Source organism: Mytilus californianus, unplaced genomic scaffold (genome assembly GCF_021869535.1).
Source record: "Mytilus californianus isolate M0D057914Y unplaced genomic scaffold, xbMytCali1.0.p SCAF_6, whole genome shotgun sequence".
In the NCBI taxonomy this organism is placed as follows: Eukaryota; Metazoa; Mollusca; class Bivalvia; order Mytilida; family Mytilidae; genus Mytilus; species Mytilus californianus.
In genome coordinates, this window is record NW_026262712.1 from 29,241,380 (window position 1) to 29,254,963 (window position 13,584).

The window sequence follows — 13,584 nt, forward strand, 5'->3', positions numbered from 1 at the left end:
AGTATGATGAAAAGAGATCCCTTAAATTGTTATGTAATAACTACAACACATTACAACGCCTCATTTTTCTGGGAAATCATAAATTTACGTCATCAGTATAGTAAAATAATAATAATAATATTCTTTATTTAAAGAGGGTAACCCAATTAGTTTTCACTAATCTTACTTGGGGACCTCATAAAGTAAGTACAAAAATGATATAAACAATAAAAATAATCAAGCAGTATATATACATATTAAGATTAATATCATTCATATTGGTCAACTTAATTTCTATCTCTGTGTGGCCTGACGGAGTTATTTGAAGCATTTAGATTTAAATAAACTTAAAGATGTTGATATTTTTATGTTTGTTGGTAATCTATTCAATAGAATTGCAGAACTGTGTGCAAAAGATTTTTTCATTATATTCGTGTTTGGCCGAAGAACTACTTAATTGTTTTGTGTGACGAATCTTAAATTTCTGTCTCGGAAACTTAACCAATTTAATCTGTCAGAAATCTCGATGTTGTAAAGAAAGGGCATCTACAATTATTCTTGCTGCCCTTTTTTATTTAGTTTTATTATTCACTGGAGTCATTCTTCTTGCAATTACCTCATACTGTGCAACAATAGTCAAATATTGGTAGAATATAAGAATAACAAAAAAAAAATTTTTACTTTTGTTGTCTAAGTATTTCTTGATTTTTACGAAAATAAACAACCTTGAACTAATGGTCTTAGAAATTTGATTAATTTTCTCTTTCCAAGTAAGGTGGTGATCTATTTTAATACCTTTTGGGTATTCCCCGTCTGAATAACTTTATCATCTATACTAACTTTTAGATGCTTGTCCAATATATTGTTCCTCTGGGGAGTACCTATTAGCATACTTGTGGTTTTTACTGGATTTATCAACATGTTGTTCTTATATTACACCAAATATTTACTAAACAGAGACCATCATTTAAATTATTTTCGATAGAATGGATACTATTACCAGCACAGTATATATAAGAATATTCAGATGAACTCGACGTCGTCAGTGTTTGAATTTAGATATTTCTTATAATGAATATTTTGTCATTTAGAAAATATTAAAATATTGGGTTGATTGCAAATCTTTGATAGTCTTTATGAAAAAATATTCAATACTTTCTAGATTCGGTTCGATTTAAAGGTTGACCTATTGTGATATGCATTTTTTTCGCTGGTGAAGACAGTTCGTAAACCATATAATGACTTTTGATATAAAAATAAGAAGACGTTGTATGATTGCCAATGAGACAACTCTCTACCAGAGACAAAATGACTTAGAAGTTAGCTGGTTGTCGTTGAGTAACTTTTCCCTAACTTTCATATATTTTTTTTATGTTAATTCGCCGTTTCAGAATCTATGAAATTAAAAATTGGTTCCAATTGGTTCCAATTGGTTCCATTGAAATTAGGTAAAATAACAAATTAAAAAATGAGTCCCAAATAAAATTTCTTGTTTCTGTATGTTATTGAAAAAAAGTTTGTCTATGACTGAAGTAAATAAAAATGTGTCATGAAAGAAAAGTGAACAATTCTCTAACAAAAGATATATTGTTGGGGCTTTATATGATTATTAAATAAATATGGACAAGTTTTATCATTTACATTGTGTTTATAGACGTCGCATGCCGAGCAATATGGGCATTTTCTAAAAACTGGATTCAATTGTTATCATTTTGTGTCAAATAAAACATGTTTATGAATTTTAATATACCTGTTCCCCTCTAAACATCTGACTAGACTATTTTCAATTTATCATTCAGAACTGATCGGTTTCATAATTACATGAACTGTATGCCATTTTTCATATAAAGGGAATGTTTGAAATCCATCTCGATCTCCAATTTGATTTGATATGACAAAAGTGCATCTCAGTTTCAGTTTCATTATATATATCTGATAGAAATTGAACCCAAATATATAGAATGACAGAATATACAAAGATCTATATCATTGAATGTGAAATGAATCTTAGTATACACAAACAGAAAAAAATCTTTGTCGAGACAACAATCAAATGAGTCTAGCGAATACTAGTAGATATAATTATGGTGCAGACTATTGCTTACAAGAGAGTTCCCTTCGTTCGGTACTTCATAAGAAAGTCCATTGGTCCTTAGTTACTGCAATACATTCTCAAGACATGTTTGGTTATAGATGTGCGTTGTACCCTATGGCATACAGAATACATTCATATAGGTAACACTGCAGGTCGATAAAAAGTCCGAAACGGTGTTAATGTTGGTCCTTATGGCCACTGTTTCGAAGTTTGAGGCCGGCCGATATAGACGCTGATAGACTTTCTGTATTCTGGAAACGACCTTCTAAAAAATGTTAAATTTTCTGTAATGCATGAGATAATGTGTCTCATGAAATTCTGGCCTCCTTTTCTCTCGTGTCTGCAATAATTTCCTACCTGGCTGCATATCTTTATCAAGATGTTTTACGGAAGACTTAGAATGCAATGCACACCAGTCAGTGTATATATACCAGTGGTTTATGCTTTGTGTATCTATACAAATTGTTTACGTGTTGCTCAATCTACTAGTATTGTTTTCTGTTTACTTTCTTGTGGATTTGTTTGTCTATTCGCCGTTTTTACATCACGATGACCGTGAGGGCATTCCGATGTATTGCTATCGCCTAGATTTCCATTACGTAACTTTCGTTTTGGGTTTGTAAACGATATATAAACATGATAAATACGCGGATATTAACGAGTGCAAACTAACATTCCTTATCGTTTGTTATAAATGCATCTCTTCAATGAATACTGATAAAAATATTTTTGTTTAGAACATAAATTAATAATATGAAAATGTATTGTCGTTAGATATATATATATATAAGTAAAACAATATTGATAATATCTATGCACACGTACCGAAAAATTGTGTTACAGCATGCGGAAGAATATCTCAAGAACGTTTTGCGACAATCCCGGCAAGGACCGGTAACTCTGTAATTGTTTTTGCGGGAAAATATGAATTCCTACTCATATCCAATCTTTTAGAAAAATCGAATTTTTACAGAAGAGTGTCCACCATGCACTTGCACTGCACTATTATTAGAATAGTAGAATAGAATGATATACAAATGGATGAAAATTATATATACATGTAACTATTTTATTAATATAATACATAACAACAAACCAGTGTATACTGATTTGTATCACTACAATATAATAGTTATTACGGTGAGGTTGAATTTCATGTCATTTATTCATCATCCACGCACAAACTTGTCTCAGAAAAAAATATATCTCTGTACATTAACCACAGTTTCAGGTATAGAGATGTGATTTTTTTCTGTGACAAGTGCTTTTGACCATCCACAAGAACTTCCGATGATCAGTGCTTCAGTACTTTGATTATTCTGGTCATGCTTTGTCTGATTTCTTTTGACCTATGGTTTAAGATTTCACCTTTGAAAACAAAAATCGTTAAGCAATCAGCACTAAGTATGAATCATAACTTGTATGAGCTATAATACCCTTAAAACGCGATTTTTTTTTAATGTATACAAAAAAAAAAATGAAAACACGTTATAAATTGCATGCGTCCGAAGCGATTGTATAGAATTACCTTCATCAGGAACGCTCAAAGCCTAATATTTGAAAGCCAAGGATGTATGAGAACCGAATCAGTTGAAAAGCTATTTAACCAAAAGGACATAGAAAATAGCCAAATCCATCTAAGGTCCACTTTGCCTGAGGGAGTCGAAACTTTAGTTTCTTTATGATTTCAAAATTTATCAACGGACAATTTAAGAAAGGTTTGTTATAAATCATGTAAGTGCCAAAGTACTGACTACTGAGCTGATGATACCCTCGGGGACTGATAATCCATCAGTAATCGAGTTGCAAATTTTTATCCATAGCCATGATAATTTAGAGTATTCATGAAAAATTTACAGCTTCAGAATCTAATACATTATGGGTAATATTTTCCAAAGCATATGCCAAAACGTTGTGAATGTTTTACATTGTCCTAAACTAATGACAAGGCATTATTTTCATTTAGATGTACGAACAATAAATTTACCAATAATCGTTTGTATTCTGAAACGACGAATTATTATTAAAAAAAATACAGAATCCATGGCCAAGAATTACGGACAATGATAACTCATTTATTACTTTCGTTTGAAAGAGTTCTTTAAGTTGGTTTTTTGTCTCAAAATTATACCACCAAGTTTACAAAAAATATAAACATGCTTTTTGAATAAGAGTAGTAATGGAACATGCAAAACATCTATTTCTTTTAATTTAGCTAAATACATTTGTCATCACATTGTTGATTTATATTTAAAACTTTCATCAATTTTGCAATCCATTACTATTTAGTATTGACATTGTGATATTAAGTTAGACGTTGTCGTATTTTAAATCTACTCCGAAACACAGCAACCGATATTAGAGTGTAGGACGGCAAGATTTCATATCGGCAGGTAAATTGCTTTTAATTTGCTTTGCTTTCAATAAAAAAAAACAAATGATATTGACCCCAAAGTTTGACTAGAAAATATAAAGTATGGTTATCCCTGGACTTTCTCCGTTCCGGTAGAAAATCTCTTGCTAATGAAATAAAATATCAGCGTGGAAATAACGACGATAATATAGAAATTAAAGTTGTTGCAATTCTATTTTACAAATTTAAAAAGCAAACAAATTCTTCAACACAAATTCTCTCTGAGCGGAGCGGAGAAAATTTACAAATACTGAAACTAAGGCTATATCTTCCATTTTTTAATATAAAACACAGACAGCTCTTTTATAAAACAACGCACTACCCATTTCATTAAAACGGAGATAAAAAAATCATGACATTGAAAAAGTCAGTTCCAAATAAAAAACTTTCGTGCAAAAATTTAATTCTATCATTCGCCCCTTCCATTTACATTACAAGAATGTCTTTCATTCCGCACACTTCATAGGGCGACAACCGCTGAGAAAAAGTGACAACGAAGTGAACAAAATGAAGAAAATATCGAATCGTATTGGATTTCAACAATAGAAAACCCACCACGAAGATATCCAATGTAAAGTCAATGCGTTGATAGCCAAGATACTACGTACAACGGCACGCTAAAACTTAGTAATAATAGTTAATCGATCTAAAGACGGGAACCGAAGACTGTGTAGAATCCGGACAAAACAAACTATGTTATGCATTACTCCTACTGATTGTAAAAAGGTTAAATAGTCCAAGCTTATCGTTTAGATATCAGGATTTTCTCTCTTTCTGTACACCAGGTAAGTGTGTTTGATTGTAAAGCTTATATATTGAATCAACTTGTGTCTTGTGTAATACAAAATGTAAAGGTTGATTCTTACGTAGCTGTTCCTTTCTGTGACTGGAGATCACTTATTTAAATGCTTACTTTTCAGGTAAGTATATTTCTTAATATTATTCTTGAAACAATACTTTTAATTTCAGATTTATTTCATTTTTGGAAATATATTTTTATATTTAGGCGGATTTTAATTTTTAAGTATGCTTTTAAAATTCATGTTATCTATTTACTTTGTACATTTGAGTTTATCAAATTATTTTTATTAATTAATTTTCAAAGTACGGTACATTAACTTGAATACGTATAATGTAACCATATCTTAATATTTGAAAATTAAAATCAACTTTTCATTTTTTTTTTTGTGATTAATTGAAAATTTTATTATTGATTAAACACAGTTAGTGCAGAAAGTTTACTTTAAATCATTATTTTAGTTAAATATATATGATCACTGTATGCTAAGATTAGCTACTGTAGAAATATATCATTTTTGTTACCTAAATTTGCTATCATTATCTAAAAAGATTAATTATTGTAATAAATAAAACTGTAATGCAGATAATATAGAAATTTATAACACATACAACAAAGTCAGAAGTTTTTCTATTTAGTACAAATGTATGAAGCGTTTCGATGTCTCTTTTTCATCGCGCAATATTGTGAGACAACTAGCTGCATTATAGAAAAATGTATTTTATAATAATTTTCCTCTCGCAGTTTTTTTTTTCGTGTTTTCAAAGTGAATTCAAATTCAAGTTGTTTCATATTTTTGAGATAATACAGATAATAACAAGGCGTGAAGTCATTAGAAACCTTTGAAAAATACTAACCAATTCTATATGTCCCAAGTCTGAAACTTGTATTTCAGTAGTTGTCGTTGATTGCTGTCTGTCATATTTGTTATTCGTTTATTGTTTTGTGAAAATTAAGGCCGATGGTGTATTCACTTGAATTGTTTCATTTTGTCAGGTCGGTACCTTTTACAGCTGACTTTACGGTATTGTTTTTTTTTTCTCAATGTTGAAGGCCGTACGGTGACCTTTGCAAGTTAGTTCTTAAATCCTCTTCATTTTTGACTCTTTTGGATAGTAATTTCATTGGCAATCATATCACAGCTTATATTACTTATTACCGTTCCGCCAAATCATTGTTATCCCATCAAGACGGTCTTTTCGGGGCCTTTTATAGCTGAATATGCGGTATGGGCTTTGCTCATTGTTGAAGGCCGTAAGGTGACCTATAGTTGATAATTTCTGTGTCGTTTGGTCTCTTGTGAATAGTTGTCTCATTTGCAATCATACCACATCTTCTTTTTTATATTAAAAAGTGAAAAGTAAAACATGACTTAGATTGAGTAAATTTGGTAACTGAGCAAGATGTTATAGAAGATACTCTTCATATTCTGAACGTTAAATTGATAGTCTTCCCACTGAATAAGATTTTTATGTTGAGTTTACTTTGATCCAAACAGACTTTTAAGATTTGTATTTAAGTAAGAGTCAAATTATATTTTCACTTTATCAAATTTTTAACGATATAAAAAAAAAGTATATAAAGTTTGAAAATCAAAATCATGTTTGAAGAGTGGCTGTCTCAATGACCTTTACCCCGCATATCATTTTATTAATAATTTATTACTATATATATATAGAAAGATGGGCCAATTTAACATAATCTAAGGAACATTAGACACCTTTTTTAAATTTCAATATAAGTGAAATTGTTATTATATTATTCTCGTATGGCATATATGTACAATACCAATTCAAACAAGTAACCATTGTATTTGTAAGCAAAGAAAAGAAGAAGAAAAACAAGTTTGTCAGTTCAAAAAACGAGTAAGAAAATAGCTTAAACTGGAATCTTTAAAAGCAAAAATTGAATTTAGCGATATTTCATTTTCATTCTATTTTATGACAGCCTAGTGAAAAACTCATTTTAGATACCAGGATTATTTTTTTACGCCAGACGCGCGTTTCGTGTTCAAAAGACTCACCAGTGACGCTCGGATAAAAAAAATGTAGTACAAAGTTGAAGTGCATTGAGGACCAAACATTCCGAAAGGTTTTGCCAAATACAGCTAAGGTAGTCTGTTCCGGGGGTAGACAATCTTTCGTTTTTCGAAAAGTTACAAAATATTTTGTAAACAGTTAATTTATAATTATGACCATATCAATGATAAGTCATGTCAACACAGAAGTGCTGAATATATATATAGTGAAAATATAAAAGTATTCTGTAATATGTATTATATACGTACTGGTTCATTACGGCTGCGCTGTCTGTCTATCGATCTAAGCAAAGAGAAGTCGAGTGGTCGTATTGGTTTGTATACCGGAAATCCATCAGCATAAAAACTTAGCTTTGGGAAACTTTAAAACAATAATTTGAAACTGGCCTTCTAAAACTTATAACAACTACAGAAAGAAATGGTATTAATATCAGTGTTTGGATATATCTGACACCCCATTCTTAAGGAATGATATTTTTAGAAATTAATGTTTCTCTCAAGTGGTAAACTTTGATCAATTAAAACCTGCAAATAGGATTTTTAATACAAATATAAAAATGGAACATAACAGAAATTAAAATATCTAAAATATTACATTAAGGGGGTACCCAACACTTTGACTAAACAAGATTTTAAAATGTTGACAAAATATTTACTTTGACCTGTCGACAAAATTGTATAAATTTCATGAAATTTGAACCACATAATTTACAAGAATAATTTCATTGGATATATCAGTTTGACACTAATGTTTATCATTGAGAAGCTTGATTTCTCTTTACTTATAGTATGTGATTAAAACGTTCAGCTAAGAGTTAAAGTGTTCTGTACCCCCTTAAGGAGTGGTGAAATAAACAGCCGAAAACATATATAAAAAGCAACAACAAAAAACAATGTTTTAAGATTTTTTTAGGTCAAATTTCACAGAAACCTCACCGGAATTCTGGTCGTATTGCTCGTAGATATAAGAAGATGTGGTATGAGTGCCAATGAGACAACTCTCCATCCAAGTCAAAATTTATAAAAGTAAACCATTATAGGTCAAAGTACGGTCTTGGTTCACACCGAACAGCAAGCTATAAAGGGCCCCAAAATTACTAGTGTAAAACCATTCAAACGGAAAAACCAACGGTCTAATCTATATAAAAAACGAGAAACACTTATGAACCACATCAACAAACGACAACTACTGAACATCAGATTCCTGACTTAGGACAGGTGCAAACAATTGCAGCGGGTTTAAAGGTTTTAATAGTACCAAATCGTCTTTAGTTTTCCATGTAGTGTTTTGTAGACTCTTGTTTGTCTTTTCATGGTTTCAGTGTTTTGCCTCTGTGTTTCCGATTCCTCTTTGACTCAAGAATTTTAATCGTTCCTTTGGTATCTTTCGCCTCCATTTTTGACTTTGACTAGAACAAACTTGTCATGATAGTACAATGCAAGCAGTTATATACAACTTATATTTATAAGCAATTTTACTACTAAAATCTACTAGAGCAGGTGCTTAGTCAGATTTTCTTCCTGGTGAATAATGAAAGGTACATAAACAAGGTAACCATAAAAAAGCCGATATATTCCGAAATGGTGATGGGTATTCCGAAAGACTACAAGAGCAAACAATATCGGGTTTACGCAATAAACAATAATTAACAAAAATTACTCGCACGACTTTTTATTAGAAATTATTGTCATATATTGCTCCAATAGCACCATAATGATTACAATGAATGTTAAAATTTCAAAAAATCTTATTGACTGCATAACGGTCTTTTTTCTGATTCTGTACTAACAAAACTCCAATATGTTTTATTTAATTTTTTTTATCTTAAACGAAGAACTATATGACAATGCATAAATCGTTTAAGAGAAAAAAAACATAAGGAGTTTCTTAGGTACAATTTGGATTTAAGAGAAGTTACTTTTCATTAGTGCTTCTTTTTTTAGGCAAATGATTAGTAGAAGTTAAATTTATCAATTAAACAACTTAAGAATAATAGAGGAAGCAGACACGCAGTACACGATTGTTTATAGGAACTTCCTGTTTACAAATCATCAATGTGATGTCAATATAGACGTTTTAGAATTTCTTTTCTTGGTAAAACTTCATATAGAATGATCAGAAATTAAAACAAAAACTTCCTCTGAACTGTTACTTTGCACGAACGTAGCTTGATACGAGTATTACAAATATTCAATCATTCTTAAATGCCAAACAGTGTTTAGCCGATATTGATATACATGTATGGTATGTCTGGTCTGCCACTGATAAAGTTGACTTGCTTGTCTGATCCAAACTTTTTTCGTAAAATATTTTGTTATATATTAGGCCGTTAGTTTTCTCAATTGAATTGTTTCACACATGCATGTCGAGGGGCCTTTTATAGCCGAAAATATGGTATGGGTTTTACTCATTGTCGAAATACGCACATTTTGCCTATAATTGCTTAAATCCACTCTATTTGAACTTTGTCTCATTGGCAATCATACCACATATCCTTATTTAATGTTATTTAGTCAGAATGTCTTCTCAAAGTTAACATGTGCACATTTTATGACGTCACCCATTTGTACATGTATGTCATGATAAATTACCTTAGATGTATTCCTTATGGAGCTACATACATGAATAATGCATAGACTTTTTACACTCCAAACACTGCCTAGTAGCCGCCCCTTTCAAATCCTGGACCCGTATCTTCAATACAACAGAGACAATGCCAACAGCAAGTAAGCATAACATATAAGGGGATTTACGCCGTTCAGTTTCAATATATACCAATCAACTCTAACTGACCTTGCATTAGGTTTTCAATTGCAATAGTTTGAAATAACAATTGTTTTCGTGCATACCCTATTTTACGTTTTTATCCGGCGAACCTGTGCTGATTTACTGAACTTTCCTTTTTCTTAAAAAACGTTGTTCAATCTAGTTTTCTCTGTACCATTTTGGATCTTTTATTTTGTTTTCAAAATTTTTTGTCAGTCTTGAATCTTTTAACGTTTTTTTTCTTCTAGATTCCAGTCCTACTACTATGTATCTGATAGAAAACTATCAAATCTTTTCAAACAAGAGATTAAGTTGTAAGCGTTATGATTTAATCAAACGCCTCAGGATTTAATTTTCGATTGCAAGATTAAAATCTTGAAAATTCTAACGTACACAATATCAATTTTAATCGCTAGATTTAGATCTCAGTATTTCAACTCTCATAATTCAAATATAATTCTCATATCTATATCGAAACAAATATGTGGATAATTTTATTTCAAATCCGAATAAAACAGTATTTTGTTCGAAGAATAAACGAAAAGGAAGCATTTGTTGATATATATTTGTAAAATAAAAAAATATAAACAACAACGTATTGTTAAAAATATTATGTATGATAGATTGGGTGTAGCTTGCTATACTTTCAGTGGCAAATAGTTCATGCATATTCAGGATCACCAATGATAGACGTGATAGACATGATTGATTGGTGTTTACGCCGCCTCAGCACAAAAAGATTATATCGCCGCCTCAGCACAAAAAGGCTATATTGCCGCCTCAGCACAAAAAGGCTATATCGCCGCCTCAGCACAAACAGGTTATATCGCCGCCTCAGCACAAAAAGGCTATATCGCCGCCTCAGCACGAAAAGGCTATATCGCCGCATAAGCACAAAAAGACTATATATCGCCGCCTCAGCACTAAAAGGCTATATCGCGGCCTCAGCACAAAAAGGCACATCGTATAAGTAATATTAGAAAAATATGCCAGAAAAAAGTCATACAGTCGTGCATGTCTTTGTTGTCGCTTTTGTCACCTGAATAGTAAATTTATCAACGCTAGTTATGATCTTATAAATGTACGTTTTCTGATAGAAACTCTGTACATACATTCTGATAAGGTATTCAACAGAAATTCCTCTCGGAATAATTGTCATATAAAAAAGTGAAATAACAAAAATACCGAACTCCAATGAAAATTCAAAACGGAAATTCCTTTATCAAATGGCAAAGTCCATATACCGCTATAAAAACCAACACAACTTCTAATGATAATGTCTTTTGGCAAACATACTGCTAATGCAAAAGGGTCAGTCTTTGCGAAAATAGTTTGTAAAAATAATAACCGAGAAATATGACAGTCATGACACATGGGAATGTGGCTACGACAATTAGAACATAATATCCAAATGACCATGATATTCTATAACGGTCAGTTATATCATGAAGGCGTCTGTAAAAGTTTCGAAGGGATGATTTCAACTTTACTACTAGGAACTAAATATCTTCCTTGTAAGCAACAACACTTTATCAAGGAAATCGTGAAAGGTAAAATTAGCTCTAGAATATCGAATACATTTACACCATATACAGGATCTGCTTAAAAGTTACTACATAGTATTGGAAATATAAAAGATATGATGTGGTATGATTGCCAAGGAGTCAATTCTCTACCAGAGACCAAATGAAATACTAGTAGAAGTTAACCACTATAGGTCACCGTACGGCCTTCATCAATGAGCAAAACCCATACCGCATAGTCAGCTATAAAAGGCCTCGAGATGACAAATGTAAAACAATTCAAAAGAGAAAACTAACGGCCTGATTAATGTACAAAACAATGAAAAAAAAAACAAATATGATATACAACAAACGATACCAACTGAATTACAGGCTCTTGGCTTGGGACAGGCACATACAGAATGTGGCGGGGTTAAACATGTTTGTTTGTTTAAAGTTCATAATAAGTAAGCTTACATTAACTCTTTTGTCGTTAGGATTTGTTCTCAGCCATTCCTCATTGTCAATTTCTAGATGTAAATCAAGATATGAGATAGACTTAAAATTGAAAAGAAATTAGCTTGTCAAATACAGGTGTCACCAAAGACCTTGGATCAATTTTCTCCATTTTTTCTTTCACTGAAAATGATACAATACTGAAATTGCGTATGAGGTAAGGACTCAAAATTTGCCAAATTTATCAAATTTACAGTTTGGTATCAATCTTATTAATAAGCATATTTTATTTGATATATCTTTTAAATGTCCTGTGGTATTATTTAACAAGAAAGTAAACTTACGAAGATGCAAAATTGTAAAATTTTGTTAAGATAGATTAAGGAAAATAAGTCTGCTTGTGAATCAAATTCGAAGGAGAATTAGCCCTTCCTCTGCACTAATCGCAAATAGAATTCGTTACACGCCAACTGATGTATTTTATAGGAGTAATGCGAGGGGTGTCGCATGTGGAGCAGTGTCTGCTTACCCTTCCGGAGTACCTGAGATCACACCCGGGTTTTGGTAGAGTTCGTGTTGCTCAATCTTTTGTATACCGTTTTTACATCGGATGTGACCTTGAGAGGTCATACAAATGTTATGTTGCCACAGAAATTTCCTTGCGCTTTTGACTGATAACCGAACATATTTCGTATAAATACGCGAACATTATCGAGTGCAAAATAACATTCCTTATCGCTTGTTATAAATTCATTTTTTTAATGAATACTCATAAAAATATTTGTTAAGAACATAGATAAATGATATGAAAATGTTTTGTCGTGAGAAATATATAATCATGAATACCGAAAAGCGGAAGAATATCTCGAGAAATGATGTGATATATATATATATATATATATCTGTTATATAACTGTTATTATACAGATATTAATATAATATATAACCACAAACATGCAGATTATATTGATAACAAATGATTATATCTCTACAATATAATAATTATTACGGTGAGGTTAAATTCCCTGTCATTTTTTCATCATCCACACAGGTCTCAGAAAAAAAATATATCTATGTACCTTAACCTAACTTTCAGGTAAAGAGATGTGATTTTTTTTTCTGAGACCATCCACCAGAACTTGCGGTCATCCGATGTTCAGTTCTTCAGTACTTTGATTGGTCTTTTGTCATTTTTCATTTTTTGCCATCGTATTGTCAGTTCGTTTTCGACTTTAAGTATCGCTTTGGTATCTTTCGTCTCTCTTTTACGGAAGTTTTATTTGTCAACAATTAAAATATAGCATTTTTATAACAATTACGATTGTAAAAATTGTACACTGGAATGAATTTACAGACTTTACCAAATGAATGTCAATTGTTATACAATTTGCAACTTACACGCGGTAACAGGCGTGGGTGACTTTCCAGTTCCAGCTATTTATTTACTTTACTTTGACTGAAAATTCACGAACAACGTTACTAAATGAACATACACAAAAATCAGTATTGCCCTCCGTAAACTCTAATACCATCAA

At 31.4% G+C, this 13,584-nt stretch overlaps 1 protein-coding gene across 2 annotated transcripts in view; it reads left to right on the forward strand.

Moving 5' to 3' along the window:
* The first annotated feature begins 5,092 nt into the window (after positions 1 to 5,092).
* Positions 5,093 to 13,584, forward strand: part of LOC127704864 (uncharacterized) — a 56,626-nt gene continuing 48,134 nt past the window's right edge. Inside the window, exon 1 of one of the 2 annotated variants that reach the window (XM_052209091.1) lies at positions 5,093 to 5,272. Coding sequence is in view for 1 of the 2 variants with exons in the window: in XM_052209089.1 (XP_052065049.1) it covers positions 5,393 to 5,407 (15 nt within the window). In the remaining variant the exon portion in view is untranslated. The other variant, XM_052209089.1, reaches the window with a different exon arrangement.